The sequence below is a fragment of the Dipodomys spectabilis genome, unplaced genomic scaffold, assembly GCF_019054845.1.
Source record: "Dipodomys spectabilis isolate Male_0828 unplaced genomic scaffold, ASM1905484v1 ptg000329l, whole genome shotgun sequence".
NCBI classification, from domain to species: domain Eukaryota; kingdom Metazoa; phylum Chordata; class Mammalia; order Rodentia; family Heteromyidae; genus Dipodomys; species Dipodomys spectabilis.
This window is the reverse complement of record NW_024871006.1, coordinates 5036879-5052928: the sequence shown is the minus strand read 5'-3', so window position 1 is coordinate 5052928 and position 16050 is coordinate 5036879. Positions and strand designations below refer to the sequence as shown.

The 16050-nt window shown below is 46.2% G+C and overlaps 1 protein-coding gene across 2 annotated transcripts in view; it reads left to right on the top strand.

Moving 5' to 3' along the window:
* The first annotated feature begins 1126 nt into the window (after positions 1–1126).
* Srp68 (signal recognition particle 68) overlaps positions 1127–16050 on the top strand; it is a 32946-nt gene continuing 18022 nt past the window's right edge. The window contains exons 1-8 of one of the 2 annotated variants that reach the window (XM_042702717.1): positions 1127–1391; positions 3668–3734; positions 5591–5704; positions 8074–8269; positions 9955–10037; positions 11213–11322; positions 11983–12065; positions 14640–14780. In XM_042702717.1, coding sequence (XP_042558651.1) covers positions 1211–1391; positions 3668–3734; positions 5591–5704; positions 8074–8269; positions 9955–10037; positions 11213–11322; positions 11983–12065; positions 14640–14780 — 975 coding nt within the window. In that variant the 5' untranslated portion in view covers positions 1127–1210. The remainder of the gene's footprint in view (positions 1392–3667; positions 3735–5590; positions 5705–8073; positions 8270–9954; positions 10038–11212; positions 11323–11982; positions 12066–14639; positions 14781–16050) is intronic. The other variant, XM_042702718.1, reaches the window with a different exon arrangement.

Genomic DNA, 16050 nt, shown 5'->3' with positions numbered 1-16050 from the left:
GGTAGAGTGCTTGCCTTGAGCTGAAGAGTTGAGGGACAGCACCCAAGCCCAGAGTTCAAGCCCCATGACTGACAGAAAAAAAAAAAAGAAAAAAAAAGGAGGGGGACACAAAAGTACAATGCTTATGTGCATCTGAGTACATAAAATATTTACCAAGATGAATTCCAGGAAATGGAAACGAGTTGTTTTTCTTTTCTTTGTTTTTTCCTCTCTTCTTTTTGACTTTGTCCCTTTATCTGATTAGGGAGGGCACCCCCACCCTCCACCCCCCAGAAATGGAGGGACAAAGAGTAAACAAATACTATGTTGAAAATGAGCTACACAACTTGTGGGTGGGGGCAGGAGAGAAAAACTGAAGGGGGAAAAAAAGTGAGGGAAAGAGTGGCCTTGTCCAAAAAAGAAGTGTACTCTGCAACAGTTCAGGGACAGTGCCCAGGCCCAGCGTTCAAGCCTCCTGACTGACTAAAATAAATAAGATTAAAAAGAAACGTACTCTTAGCTGGGCGCTGGTGGCTCACGCCTGTCATCCTAGCTACTCGGGAGGCTGAGATCTGAGGATCGCGGTTCAAAGCCAGCCTGGGCAGGAGAGACCGTGAGACTCCTATCTCCAATAAACCACCAGAAAGCCGGAAGTGGCGCTGTGGCTCAAGTGGTAGAGCGCTCGCCTTGAGCTGAAGAGCTGAGGGACAGTGCCCAGGCCCAGAGTTCAAGCCCTACCACCGACAAAAAAAAATAAAAAGAAATGTACTCTTTACCTGACTTATGTAAGCGTAACCCCTCTGTACATCACCTTTATAAGAACAACAGCAATTAAATAAAAATGCCAAGTTTGTTTTACATCTATCATCTACATCCCGAGCTGGCCTCGAACTCGTGATCCTCCTGCCTCCGCCTTCTTAGTGAGGGGATGCCCACCCTGATGTGCGGGACCAGGGCTGATTCCTGGTGCCGGGATACAGGAGGCGGCCGTCCAGCTGCACGTTCTCACGACCTGGATGGACAGGAGGTGGGATCACAGCCTCGCCGGCTACGGACCAGGCCACCTAGACGCGCACGCGCGCTCCGACAAATGGGTACAGGCTGCGGAACGGCGCGGTCAGCCGCCCAGTCCTCCCAAATCCCATCAGCCCCTCCTGGAAGGTCCCGCTCTCTCCCTCCCCTGGCCATCTCGCCTTTTCTTTCCCGTCCTGCTCTGCGGCGCAGGGGCAAGATGGCGGCTGAGAAGCAAGTCCCGGGTGGCGGCGGCGGCGGCGGCGGCGGTGGCGGTGGCGGCGGCGCCGGTGGCGGCGGTAGTGGCGGTGGGCGCGGAGGAGAGGAAAATAAAGAGAACGAACGCCCTTCGGCCGGATCGAAGGCAAACAAGGAGCTCGGAGACAGCCTGAGTTTGGAGAGTATCCTGGAGTCTCGGCCTGGGTCGCAGTGACGACGTGTCGCTCGGCGGGCGGGCCCGGCGCGGGTCCCCGCGGGCGCGCTTTCTCCTGCCCGTCCCTTTGGGCCCTCGGAGGCCGGGAGTCCGTCTCTGGGCCGGCGGGGGGGGTCGCCCGCAGGCCGGGCTGCGGGAGGGCCCGCCGCCTCTTCCAGGCGGCGCTGGGCAGGCGTCTGCGGCCGCCCCACGGTTCCCCGGTGGGTCCCGTCGGAGGGCTGGGGCTGGGCCTGACCTCGTGCCCACCCCGCTCAGCTCCCAACTGGGCCGGGGAAACTGTCGTCTTGGGGGGTGTTTAGTTTCGTTTTTTGGCTCTTTGAGAGTCTTGCCCGACAGCTGTCATAGACTTGGCCTTGTTTGTTTAATAAAAAAAAAAATCACCGCTTGGTGCTTTGGAAGTAGAGGTGAAGGCTGGCCGCTGCGAGGGAAAGTGCTGGCCCTGTCCAGTCAAGTTTCTGGCCTGTTCCTATGGGGTGGCGTTTTCATTTTAACAGGGGTCTGTAGGCATTTTTTGTCTTGGAGTCTTCACAAGACCCACGAGGGAATTGGTTTCCAGTTTTCCTTAGTGTGGATGTCAGTTGTATGCATATATCACTAGTTTCCTGAGCTTTTTTTTCTCTTCTTTTCTTTTGGTTGGTTTTTGTTGTTGTTTCCTGAGACAAGGTCTAATCATGTAGCCCACCCTGGCCTTCCGGTGTAATCCTCCTGCCCCTACTTCCTGAGTGCCTGCGCTGCTACTACTTCCGTCTAGTTTATACCTTTAAAAAATGTTTATTTTGGTAAATGGACTTGAAAACTCTGGGCTTCTGCTCTGTCTCCTGGCTTTCTTTCTTTCTTTTCTCCCAAGGCTGATGTCTACCACTTGAGCCACAATTCCACTTCTGGCATTTTAGTGGTTAATTGGAGATAGGAGTCTCTTGTATTTGACTGTCTAGGCTGGCTTTGAACCTCAGTCCTCAAATCTCAACCTCCTGAATCAGGATTATAGAATGTTAGCTGACATTGAACCTCATCTCCTCCTATTTTCCCCCTCGGAACTGTGGGTTAAACTCAGTCTTTAACACTCTAGCCGTGACCCTAGCCCTATTTGCAGTGATGATTTTTTTTTTTTTTTTTTGCAGGACTGTGGCTTAAACTCAGGACTTTGTGCTTGCTCAGCTGCCACTTTACCTTTGGTGATTATTTTGGAGATGGAGTCTCATGGATTTTTGGAATCTTGATCCTTAGGACCCCAGCCTCCTGAATAGTCAGGATTACAGATGTGAGCCAGTGGTACCTAGCTTTGTTTTTAAGATAGGGTCTCACATTTGTTCTCAGCCTGACCTGAAAGAACTGTGGTCCTTTCATTTCCACTTCCTGAGTAACTGAAATGATAGCTCTGTACCACAATACCCAGCTTTGATTGTTTGAGAAGGTGTCTCTTGAACCTTTTGTTCCAGCCACAGTCCTCCTGATCTCTGCCTCTAAAGTAGTTAGGATTTCAGACATGAGTCTGCCTAAAACTTCTAACATTTTTATGGTAACTGCAGCCTATTTTTGTTGATATGTGCTAATGAGATTCCCTGGAAGCATTGCAGCTGTTAAGGAAAGTGAGATTTAGCAAGAGAAGTTTAGGAGATGTTACTTCTAATCTGAATCTGTGTGAATAATAAAATGGGTAATACAAGTAGAAATGGATGGAAGCCACTATAGTTACAGCCAGCATTTAGTATCTGCCTTTTTTTTTTCTTCTGTCATTCATGGGGCTTGAACTCTGGGCCTGGGCACTGTCCCTCAGCTCTTCAGCTTAAGGCAAGAGCTCTACCACTTGAGCCACAGTGCCACTTCTCGTTTTCTGTACTTTATTGGAGATAAGAGTCTCACAGGCTTTCCTGTCTGGGCTGGCTTTGAACCATGATCCTCAGATCTCAGCCTCCTGAGTAGCTAGGATTACAGGTATGAGCCACTAGCACCCAGCTCTCTGCCTTTAAAAACAACAACAACAACCACAAAAAACTGCTGGGGTTCAGCAATTCCCCAGTGGCAGTAACTTCCCTTTTAAGTTTGATCATATTAACAGGTTAAGGAATTAGCTTTTCTACGAACTTAGCCTTATATTATGACAAGATACTATTTAAAATGGGTACAAATATTTCACAAATATTTAAAGTGCTGAGGTTTGTCACAAAAACAGACTTAACAGTACAGGTTTTGATTTATTCAGGTTCTTGCCATTATAAAGTTTTTCCTTAATCTTGGCTCTAGTTCTTCAGATTATTAAGGAATCCCAGCAGCAGCATGGCTTACGGCATGGAGACTTTCAGAGGTACAGGTTAGTATCATGGATACCATCCATGAAGGTCATGGTGGGATTTTCACACTAGGTTTACTTTGCTAAAACCCTGTTTTTTCTGTTGTATCTGGCCCATGCAGATTGAGCGAGATGGGCATAGTCTGAGATTAAGTGGGAAGAGCAGGCAGACCAGGATATATAGGGCTCAGCAGGCCAGGGTAACGAGTTCAGGTGCTGGAGTATGTCATGGAAAGCCATGAGAGAGTGTTAAGCAGGGCATTCCTATGCTGGCTTTTCAGTTATTAAGGAAATTTTCAGACACAAATGTAGAGATGACAGTTCAGTGAAGCTCATAAATCCAGTCATCATAACACTCAACTTTCTACTTCCTCCGGTTTTTTTTCTTTAAATTTTTTTGTCAGTCGTGGGGCCTGAACTCTGGGCTTGGGCGCTGTCCTTCAGCTCAAGGCTAATGCTCTACCACTTGAGCCACAGTGCCACTTCCAGCTTTTTCTGCTTATGTGGTGCTGAGGGCCCCAGGTATGCAAAGCAAGCACTCTACCGCTGAGCCACCTTCCTACCCCCCCACCGTGTGCCGTGTGTGTGTATGTGTGTGTGTGTGTGTGTATGTGTGTGTGTGTGTGTGTGTGTGTGTGTGTGTGTGTGTGTGCTGATGATGGGGCTTGAACTCAGGGCCTCACATTCTCAGTTGGCATTTTTTTTGCTCAAAGCAAAACAACAACAACAAAAAAAAAAAACAAAAAACAGTGGATTAATCCAACAATGCTGAGTATTGGTATGCTCATGTCTGTAATCCTAGCTGTGCAGGAGGCTGAGATCTGAGGATCTAAGTTTGAAGCCAGCCTGGACAGAAAAGCTTGTGAAACTCTTCTCTCCAATTAACCACCAAAATGCTAGAAATGGAGTTGTGACTCAGTGTTAGTACTAGCCTTGAGCAGAAAAGCTCAGGTACAGATCCCAAGCCCTGAGCTTAACCACCAGGACAGTGCAAAATAATAGTAATAATAATAAAAGGAAGAACATAAGGAAAAAACAAATGGAAGAAGATGTGTGGCTCAAGTAGTAGAAAGCGAGTACTCAGCTCCTTTTTCCTTGTTTTGGCATCAAAAGTTGAACTGCACTCTAGAGTCCTGTCTACTATAAATCTGGTAGCTAACTCTTTGGGCAAAGATTACTAGTAATGCATTCCTTGTTTACTGTAAAAATAATATTTTTTTGGCAGTACAGGGCTTGAATTCAGGTCCTCTGCTTGCTAGGCAGCATGCCCCCAACCATTTTTTGCCTTCCTTGTTTGTTTGTGTCACTCCTGAGGTTTGAACTCTGGATCTGGGTGCTGTCCTTTGCTTCTTTGGCTAAAGGCTATAGCTCTACAACTTGAGCTAAAGCTTCCAGGGTTTTTTGGGAAGTTAACTGGAGATAAGTCTCACTGGGGCTGGGAAGATGGCTCAATGGTAGAGTGCTTGCCTTGTATGCATGAGGCCCTGGGTTTGATTTCTTAGTACCACATAAGCAGAAAAAGCTAGAAGTGGTGCTGTGGCTCAAGTGGTAGAACACTAGCCTTGAGCTGAAGAGCTGAGGGACAGCGCCCAGGCCCAGAGTTTAGGCCCCATGACCAACCAAAAAAAAAATCACACTGACTGACTTTCCTTCCCAGGCTGGTGTTGAACTGCAATCTGCTGATCTTAGCTCTTGACTATCTAGTATTATAGGTGTGGGCCACTGGCACCCAGCCTTTGCCTCGCATGCTTTATTTTTCAGTAAATGTTTGCCAGTTATGTCACATAGAGTCCTGCAACCTCTGACCTTCATACAATCTCCTACCTGTGCTACTCTAGTAGCTTGTCTGACTGGGTTTTGTTTGTATTTTATTGCAGGGGCTACTGTTCCCGTAGGCAAAGACGTCTCCGGAAAACACTCAACTTTAAAATGGGGAACAGACACAAATTCACAGGGAAAAAAGTAACTGAAGATCTTCTGACTGATAATAGGTATTAACTGCTCAGTGCATTGAGCCAAGTCCATCTTGCTAGCACATTTATTGAACAGCTAGAATGAGCAGGACATTATGTCAAACTTACCCCATGTGACTGTCTTAGCAGCTCTATGGGTGAGTGCTTTTTACTTTTCCTGTGTTATAGAGGCTCAGGAGGTTCACTACCTTCTTGGAGAACTATGTTGGGATAGTAAATGTTAAAAGTTAGTGACTGACTAGGCACCAGTGGCTCATGCCTGGAATCCTAGCTACTCAGGAGGCTGAGATCTAAGGATTGTAGTTTGGAGCCAGGAAAGTCAGGAAAGTCCATGAGACTCTCATCGCCAATGAACCACTCAAAAACGGGAAATGGCTATGTGGCTCAAAGTGGTAAAGCGCTCGCCTGGAGTGGAAAAGCTCAGCGACAGCACCCAGGCCCTAAGTTAAAGCCCTACAATGGACAAAAACCAAAATTAGTGACTGGAGTCTAACCAGTTATTAGGTAAAGTAAATGTAAATTTCAGTGTCTGTTTACAGTGAAATCTGGTTTTGTGTAAATTATTACAGAAGTATTTAAGGGTTCATTCTATTTTCTGCTGAATATACTAGTTCTTAACATTTGCTGAAGGTTTATCTTCAGTTTGGACCAGATTGTCTTCCTGTCACCTACTTGTTTTAATTTTCTTTTCAGTTGTGGGGCTTGAACTTGTCCTGCGCACCGTCTCTGAGTCTCTTTGTGCACAAGACTGGTACTCTACTACTTGAGCCATAACACTGCTTCTGACTTTTACTGAGTAGTTCATTGGAGATAGAAGTCTCACAGACTTTCTTGCCCTGTCTGGCTTCTAATCATGATCTTCAGATCTCAGCCTCTTGAAGAGCTAAGATTACAGGTGTGAGCCACCAGCTTCCAGCTACCTTCTTGCATAAATAAAGATTTTATTAGGGGCTGGGAATGTGGCTTAGTGGTAGAATGCTTACATACTATGCATGAAGCCCTGGGTTTGATTCCTCAGTACCACATTCACAGAAAAAGCCAGAAGTGGCACTGTGGCTCAAGTGGTAGAACACTCAGCCTTGAGCTCAAAGAGGCTCAGTGTCCAGTCCTGAGTTCAAGCTCGAATACTGGCTCCCCCCCAAAAAAAATTTATTGGGACAGAGCCATCCATGCCCATTCATTTAATTTTTGTTTATAGCTACTTTTGGGTTAAAATAGCAGAGTGGTTATGACAGACTGTGGCTGCCTACAAAGCCCACAATTCTTTTTTGTTTTGTTTTGCTTTAGTACTAGGGCTTGAACTCAGGACCCAGGCTTTCTCCCTTAGGTTTTTTCACTCAAGACTGGTACTCTACTACTTGAGCCACAGCTTCACTTCTGGCTTTTTTATGGTTAACTGGAGATAAGAGCCTCACAGACTTTTCAGCCTGGACTGGCTTTGAACTGAGATCCCCAGATTTCAGCCTCTTTAGTAGCTAGGATTACAAATGTAAGCCACCAGCACCCCATCTTAAAACCGTGCAACATTGCATCTTCATCTGTGTTTCTTCCCCTCCCTTCCTCTTTCCTTCTTTCTAGAAGCAAAGTCTTGCTAAATAGCCCAAATTGATCTTGTACTGTTTCTTTTTTCTTTGTCGGTCACGAGGCTTGAACTCTGGGCCTCAGCGCTGTCCCTCAGCTCTTCAGCTCAAGGAGAGCATTACCACTTTAGCCACAATGCCATTTCCGGTTTTCTGGTGGTTTATTGGATGTTCCTTCCTGGACTGGCTTTGACGTAATCCTCAGATATCAGCCTCCTGAGTAGCTAAGATTACAGGCGTGAGCCACTGTGCCTGGCAAAATCCTGTTTCATGGTGAGGCACTGATGGCTTATACTTGTAATCCTAGGTACTCAGGAGGCTGAGATCTGAGGATCACAGTTAAAAGAAGCTTGGATGGCAAGTGTATAAAGACTCTTATCTCCAATTAGCTACCAAAAAAAAGCTAGAAATGGAATTGTATCTCTAAAGTGGTAGTGCGCTAGTCTTGAGCATAAAAGCTCAGGGACAGTGCCCAGACCCTGAGTTCAAGCCCCAGACTGGCACAAAATAAAAACAAAATCTTCCTGCTTCCACATCCTGAGTGCTAGGATTACAGGCATGAGCTACCATGCCTCGCATGGTAGAGGCTTTTTCAACGTGTCCAGTAGATAACTAGAAGACTGAGGTGGAGCGAGGTTGGGATAGGAGAAGCTGGTTTATGACTAATACTGAGAAGGGGGACCCTGGAGGGAAGGGATGGTGGAGAAAAAAGCCAAGAGGCAGGAGATTGTGTCTTAGAGAATGCACAGGGATCTAATGCTCCTTCCTGGTCCTTGTTGTTCAGTCTCCCATCTCTGTCTCGTCTAGATATTTGCTGCTGGTCCTGATGGATGCTGAAAGAGCCTGGAGCTACGCCATGCAGCTCAAACAGGAAGCCAACACTGAACCTCGAAAACGGTTTCACTTGCTCTCTCGCCTTCGTAAAGCCGTGAAGCATGCAGAAGAATTAGAACGCTTGTGTGAGAGCAATCGTGTGGATGCCAAGACCAAGTTAGAGGCTCAGGTTAATGTCTTCACATCTAGCTTTGCCTTGTTATGCAAATTAGTGACTTCAAAAATTTAAACAGAACTATAGTTAAACAGAAGAGCTTCTTTCACTGTTAATTGATAGTGAAAGAGGAAAAACTTTCTGTCCTTTTTTTCTTTGTTTTTGGGTCCGGTTGTGGGGCCTGAACTCTAGGCCTGGGCGCTGTCCCTCAGCTCTTCAGCTCAAGACTAGTGCTCTACCACTTGAGCTACAGCGCCACTTCTGGCTTTTTTTCTTATGTGGTGCTGAGGAATCGAACCCAGGCCTCAGGCATGCAAGGCAAGCACTCTACCACTGAGCCAACTTCCCAGCCCCCTGTTCTTTTTTTCTTATTTTCCTGGTGTTGGGAATGGAACCCAGGGCCTCTTTTTTGTTATTGTTTTGTTTTTGTCAGTTGTGGGACCTGAACTCTGGGCCTGGGTGCTGTCCCTCAGCTCTTCAGCTCAAGGCTAGCACTCTACCACTTGAGCTACTGTGCCACTTCTGGCTTTTTCTGCTTATGTGGTGCTGAGAAATTGCACCCAAGGCCTCATTCATGCAAGGCAAGCATTCTACCACTGAGCCACCTTCCCTCCCCACCCCTACCCCAGGGCCTCTCATGCTAAGCAAGTGCTTTGCTACTGAGCTTACCCCAGCCCTGATGGTGCTTTTAAAAGGAGAAATGAAAAACTGGGCACTGGTGGCTCACGCTTGTAATCCTAGCTACTCAGGAGGCTGAGATATGAGGATCTCGGTTCAAAGCCAGCCCAGGCAGGAAAGTCTGTGAGACTCTGAACTCCAATTAACCATCAGAAAACTAGAAGTGGTGATGTGACTCAAGTGATAGCGCGCCAACCTGTAGCAAAAGAGTTCAGGGACAGCTCCCAGGTCATGACTTCAAGCCCCAAGACTGGGGGGAAAAAAATAGTTGAATACACCTGGACATGCTGGTAATGCTGATAATCTCAACTGAAATAGAGCTTTTTTTTGATTTGTTTGTTGTTTCTTGAGATACGGTTTCTTGTAGCTCATGCTGGCCTTGAACTCACTATGTACCCCATGCTGGCTGTGGACTTTGATATCTACCTCTGCCCTGCCTCCCAAATATGTCTGCACACTTGCTTTTTCTGTTTTTCTTTCCAGTTCTGAGGTTTACACTCGGAGCCTAGGGCTTTCTGGGCAGGTATTCTTAACACTGAACCACAGTATCTCTGGCTTAGTACTCATTTTTGTGCCTTTACTGTGCCTCACTCAGGGCCTGGGTACCTTAAGCTACAGCTCCACTCCCAGATTTTTGGTAACTAATTGGAGATAAGTCTCTTAGACTTCCCTGCTGGCTTCCAAGCTGGCTTTGAACTGCTATCTTCAGGTCTCAGCTTCTTTTTTTTTGGTCGGTCATGGGACTTGAGCTCTGGGCCTGGGTGCTGTCCCTCAGCTCAAGGTGAGAATGCTACCACTTGAGCCATAGCACCATTTCCCATTTTCTGGTGCTTTTCTCCCGGACTTTCCTGCCTGGGCTGGCTTTGAACTGAGATCCTCAGATCTCAGCCTCCTGAGTAGCTAGGATTACAGGTATGAGCCACCAGTGTTTGGCTCACCTTTGCACTCTCGCTGACTGAGTCAGGAACCTTAGAGGAAGATGATTCTAGTGCTCTGGTTGTTGTCATTCCACTCTCTTACAGGCTTACACAGCTTACCTCTCAGGAATGCTGCGCTTTGAACATCAAGAATGGAAAGCTGCCATTGAAGCTTTTAACAAATGCAAGTAAGTCCTCTTGTTCAGGGGCCGTGGCCATTTTCATTCTAGGTAGGCATATTTATGCTGTAGGCTCTTAATAGCTTATTTGCTTATGAGTATGTTTTTTATATCCCCCTCTAGAAATGTTGATTATTCATTTTTATCCTTAGAACACGCCATTCTGACTGTTGATACCAGAGCTTTGGAGGACTGGATTTGTTTGTAGTCACTTTTTTTTTTGTTGTGGGGCTTGAACTCAGGGCCTCTGCACGTTCCTTAAGCTCTTTTGCTCAAGGCTAGTGCTCTACCACTTAGAGTCACAATGCCACTTCCAGTTTTTGAGTGATTAACTTGAGATAAGAGTCTCACGTAGGGCTGGGAAGGTGGCTCAGTGGTAGAGTGCTTGCCTTGCATGCCCGAGGCCCTGGGTTCGATTCCTCAGCACCACATAAACAGAAAAAGCCGGAAGTGGCGCTGTGGCTCAAGTGGTAGAGCGCTCGCCTTGAGCTGAAGAGCTGAGGGACAGCGCCTAGGCCCAGAGTTCAGGTTCACGACCGGCAAAAAAAAAAAAACAAGTCTCACGTAGACTTTTCTTCCAGGGCTGGCTTTGAACTTCCATCCTCAGATCTCAGCCTTCTGAGTAGCTAGGATTACAGGCGTGGTCCACTAGCATCTGACACCACATAGTTCTTGTGAATGAATTTTTTTGGAGGTGGGGAGTTGGTCATGGGGCTTGAACTCAAGGTGTGAGTGCTGTCCCTGAGCTCTTTCGCTCAAGACTAGTGCTCTACCACTTTAAGCCACAGCTCTGCTGCCGTTTTTGAGAGATTAATTGGAGATCATCTTCATTGGAGATAAGAGGTTGAAATCGGAAGATTGTGGTTCAAAGCCAGCCTAGGCAGGTTAAGTCTGTGAGACTCTTATCTCCAATTAACCATCAGAAAACCAGAAGTAGCGCTGTGGCTCAAAGTGGTAGAATGCTAGTACTGAGTGCAAAAGCTCAGGGACAGCTCCCAGGCCCTGAGTTCAAGCCCCGCAACCCACCAAATAGAGTCTCACTAGGACTTTTCTGCCTGGGTTGGCTTCGAACCGTGATCCTCAGATCTCAGTCTCCTCTGGGATTATAGGCGTGAGCCACTAGCACCTGGCTGTGTTTTCTTAAAATAAGACGACTGTAAAGGCTGCCCTCTGTTTGTTCACAGGACCATCTACGAGAAGCTGGCCAGTGCTTTCACAGAGGAGCAGGCTGTGCTCTATAACCAGCGCGTGGAGGAAATCTCGCCCAACATCCGCTACTGTGCATATAATATTGGTGAGCAGGCACTGACAGCTGGCCTCTGTTGAAGTCAGAGCAGCCTGCAGGGGTCACTGTCTTCCCCCGCCCTTGCTCCATCCATAGCTGAACTTCTCATGGATGAGAGCTTAGAGCTTTCTAAGTCATGAGAGCTTAGAGCTTTCTAAGTCAGCCAGCTTAGTTTGGCCCAAGATGGCAGCTTGGCTTCTGTCTCCATCTTACCCTCTGCTCCACTCTTGAGGAGCAGTCTTGAGTGTCCACTGGAGGCCATTGATGTTTTTACTAGCTTAAGTCCACAACCAAACTAAGAAAATGATAATGTTCCTACACATGCATTGTCTCTTCATTATCTTCATGCCCCCATGAGATTGGCACATTTATTACAACCGATGATTCCCCATTAACAGATCCTGATTTCTCAGAATCAACAGTTTACATTAGCATTCACTTTTGGCCTTGAAGACTCTTGTTTTTGGACAAAGATATAATGATGCGCATCTTCCATACAGAGTATTTGCTCTGCTTCTCCACATTTGTTTTTTGTGAAAAGACTTATCTTCAGAATACACCGGATAGACCAAGCCTCAGATGCAAAGAAATGTGCTTGTGGAGGGAAGGGCTCCCGAGCTGGAGATGAGTCTACTGATGCTCTCTCTCTCTCTCTCTCTCTTCCCTCAGGGGACCAGTCGGCTATCAATGAACTCATGCAGATGAGATTGAGATCTGGGGGTACTGAGGGTCTCCTTGCTGAAAAACTAGAGGTAATCTTATATGTACATTTTTGTGGAAAGCTTTGACTTGAAAGAGTTCAGTCTATCCACTGGGGATAATTTACTATTAATATATGCATTTCTCTCTTTTTTTTTTTTTTTTTGTCTTTTTCTTTTTTTTCTTGCCAGTCCTGGGGCTTGAACCCAGACCCTAGGCAATGTCCCTGAGCTGCTTTTGCTAAAGGCTAGCATCCTACCACTTGAGCCACAGTACTTCTAACTTTTTCTGCTTATGTGGTACTGAGGAATCAAATCCAGGGCTTCATGCATGCTAGGCAAGCACTCCATTACTAAGCTGCATTCCCAGCCTAATATATTTTATTTCTAACATATATATGTAATATATATTTATTTTAAACTTTCATAACTGGGGTTTGAACTTAGAGCCTTGCACTTGCTCGGCAGCTAGGCACTCTATACTTGCAGCTCTTTTATGGTTTATTTTTTAGGTGGGGTATTTTGGGGTACTTTGATCCTAGCCTTAGGCAAAATCTTTCCACCAATTTTCTTTTTTTTTTGTCGGTCGTGGGGCTTGAACTCTGGGTCTGGGTGCTGTCCCTCAGCTCTTCAGCTCAAGGCGAGCGCTCTACCACTTGAGCTACAGCGCCACTTCCGGTTTTCTGGTGGTTTTTATTGGAGATAGGAGTCTCACGGTCTCTCCTGCCAGGGCTGGCTTTGAACTGCGATCCTCAGATCTCAGCCTCCTGAGTAGCTAGGATTACAGGCGTGAGCTACCAGCGCCCGGCTTTCCACCAATTTTCTGTAGATGTGATTTGTGTGTGTGTGTGCCTGCACGCGTAGGTACACTGGTCCTGGGGGTTGAGCTACGAGCCTGGAACACTGTCTCTGAGCTTTATTGCTTAAGGCTTGTGCTCTGCCACTTGAACCACAGGTCCACTTTATCTCTTTGGAAGTAACAATCTCACAGACTTAGTTGTCCAAGCTGACTTTGAACTGTGATCCTCAAATTTCAGCCTCCTGAGTAGTAGCTAGGATTACAGATATGAGCCATTAGCACCTGGCCCAGCTTCTTCTTTTTTTTTTTTTTTTTTTTTTTTGGGTCAGTTGTGGGGCCTGAACTCGGCCTGGGCGCTGTCCCTCAGCTCTTCAGCTCAAGGCTAGTGCTCTACCACTTGAGCCACAGCACCACTTCTGGCTTTTTCTGCTTATGAGGAATCGAGCCCAGGGCCTCATGCATGTGAGACAAGCATTCTATCACTGAGCCACCTTCCCAGCCCCTGGCCCAGCTTCTTTTGTGCGATGACTGCTCATTAAATTTTTGCCCAGGATGGCCTCTAACCCATAAGCTTTACCATCTCCACCTCCTGTTTAGTTGGGATTACAGTTGTGAGCCACTGATCCCAGCCATATGTCTAGTTTTGCTTATTTGTATTTGCTTTATTTGCTGATACTGGGGTTTGGACTTCAAACCTTACACTTAGCTGGACTGGTGCTTTACCACTTGTACCTTTTTTTTTTTTAAATTAGCATATGTTGTACAATGGGGGTTTTGCACATTTGTCCTAATCAAAATGTATGTCTGAGGCTGGGAAGGTGGCTCCATTAAAGATGGCAATAATTTTCTGGCAGGGAGCACCAACTTCTTACCCATTTCTCAGTATGTTACCAAACTGATCTCTGATCTTTATAAATTGGCTAGGTGTAGCAGTCCTGCTTTTTGCTGGTTATTTTGGAGATAGTGTCTCTTGGATTTTTTTTCCTCTACATCTCAGCTGCCTAAGTAGCAAGAACTACGGACATGAACCACTGGTGCCCAGCGTATATTTTTAACAAAGTACATTTTCACTTACTATTTTTTGGGGGGGGTCCGGTTGTGGGGCCTGAACTCTGGGCCTGGGCACTGTCCCTCAGCTCTTCAGCTCAAGGCTAGTGCTCTACCACTTGAGCCACATTCGCTTACTATTTTTAAGTATTTAGAAAAAGATGTAGGTAGGCCAGAGCGATTGGTACACACCTGTGATCTCACTGCTCTGGAGGCAAGGGGAAGAGGACACTGAGTTTAAGCTAGCCTAGCAAAATTAGCTTGATACAGACAGAAGAGCTGAGGATACATGGCTCAAGTAGTACAATGCTTGCCTACCAGGTTTGAGATTCTGGGCTTAATCCCTAGTACAGAAAAGAAAGGAAAGGCTGGGGCTGGGGGCTTAGGCCTGTAATCCTAGCTTCTCGGTTGGCTGAGATCTTAAGATCTCGGTTCAAAAAGCCTGGGCAGAAAAGATGGTGAGACTCTTCATTTAACTACAAAATGCTGGAAGTGGAGTTAGAACTCAAGTAGTAGAGCTCTAACCTTAAGCAAAAAAGCTCAGGGACAGCACTCAGGCCCCAATTTTTAAATTCTAGAAGCAGCACATGTGCGCGCGCGCGCACACACGCACACACGCATGCACGCGCAAGGGAAGAAGGTAGTAAAGGACAGAAAGGAAGGAATGAAAGAAGAAAAAAGATGATTAGTAGAACCTTGTATCCTTCCTTGTTAGTTATAGAAGTAGATAAGCTGTCATACATGTCCCCAATTAAAGTTTTAACTTTTAAACTACTTTTCAGGCCTTAATCACTCAGACTCGAGCTAAGCAGGCAGCTACCATGAGCGAAGTGGAATGGAGAGGGAGAACAGTCCCCGTGAAGATCGACAAAGTGAGGATCTTTTTATTGGGACTGGCTGACAACGAAGCAGCTGTCGCCCAGGTGAGGAGGAAGGACCTATCTGGTTTTCTTTTGTCCTTGTCTGAAAGTTGACTTAGGTATTCACAATGCATTGGTTGATGGGTGTTCCTTTCTCACAAAACAAGAATTTTTAATAATGCTGTTTGCAAGTTGGTAAGTCCGAAAATGTACCCTCTTGACAGTTATTTTGAAAACCAGTCTTATAGGGGCTTTATGTTTACAGGGCAAAGAAATTGACAGCGATCAAGGGAAAAAGAATGGTGAGGGCTGGGATATAGTGCTTGCCAAGAAAGTACAATGCCCTGGGTTAAAAAAAAAAAAAAACAGTTAAAAAAAAGCTGGTACTGGTGGCTCACATCTGTAGTCCTAGCTACTCAGGAGGCTGACATCTGATGACTGCGTTCCTTGAGCAAAAGGAGCTCAGGAACAGTGCCCAGGCCCAGAGTTCAAGCCCAAGGACTGGGAGGGGGGGAAAAAAAAAGATGAGAATAAAGCAAGGGACATGTGTGGCCCAGCAGGAGGTGCAGCAGCCCAAGTGTTGTTCCTGGAGCCTCTGTCCTCACCTTCCCACCCTAAGGGTTCACCTCTTGAGTTTCTGGGCATTTTCTGAAGAGCCTGGTTAAACCAGAATATCTTGTTTTGCATCTGGTATACATGTAATATTCATGTAAAGCTGTACTTGAAGCTACACACTGATATAATTACATGTTTTTGGCTGTGAATAACCAAATGTATACCCAAAGATAAGAGAGATCTTGATGATCTCGGTTTGTATGAGGCAGAACATAATTAGAGCTCCCGTGTGAGATAAAGAACTTTTTTTTTTTTGGTGCCAGACCTGGGGCTTAAACTCAGGTCCTGGGTGTTGTCCATGAGTTTTTTTGCTTCAGGCTAGAGCTTTACCACTTGAGCCACAGCTCCACTTTTGGCGTTTTTGGTAGTTAATTGGAGATAAGAGTCTCACAGACTTACTTGTCTGGCTGGCTTTAAACCATGATCCTCATATTTCAGCCTTCTTAGTAGCTAGGATAATAGGCATGAAACCACTGATACCCAGCCAAGAGTATCTTTTTTTTTCTTCCCCAATTGGGCTGCTGACTGTGGCCTGGCAGGGATTGGAGGAGTTTCTAAGACTCCTCAGTCCTCCCTTGTGCCCTGATCATTTGTGTTGGGATACAGAAGGGTGTCTTGTTAACTGTGGTAAGTATCCAGGCTCTTTAGAGACTCACTCTAAAATGGCTACTTTGGGTCTCAGGTTGCTTCTAGCATTGGAAGATGGTATACTTGCCTG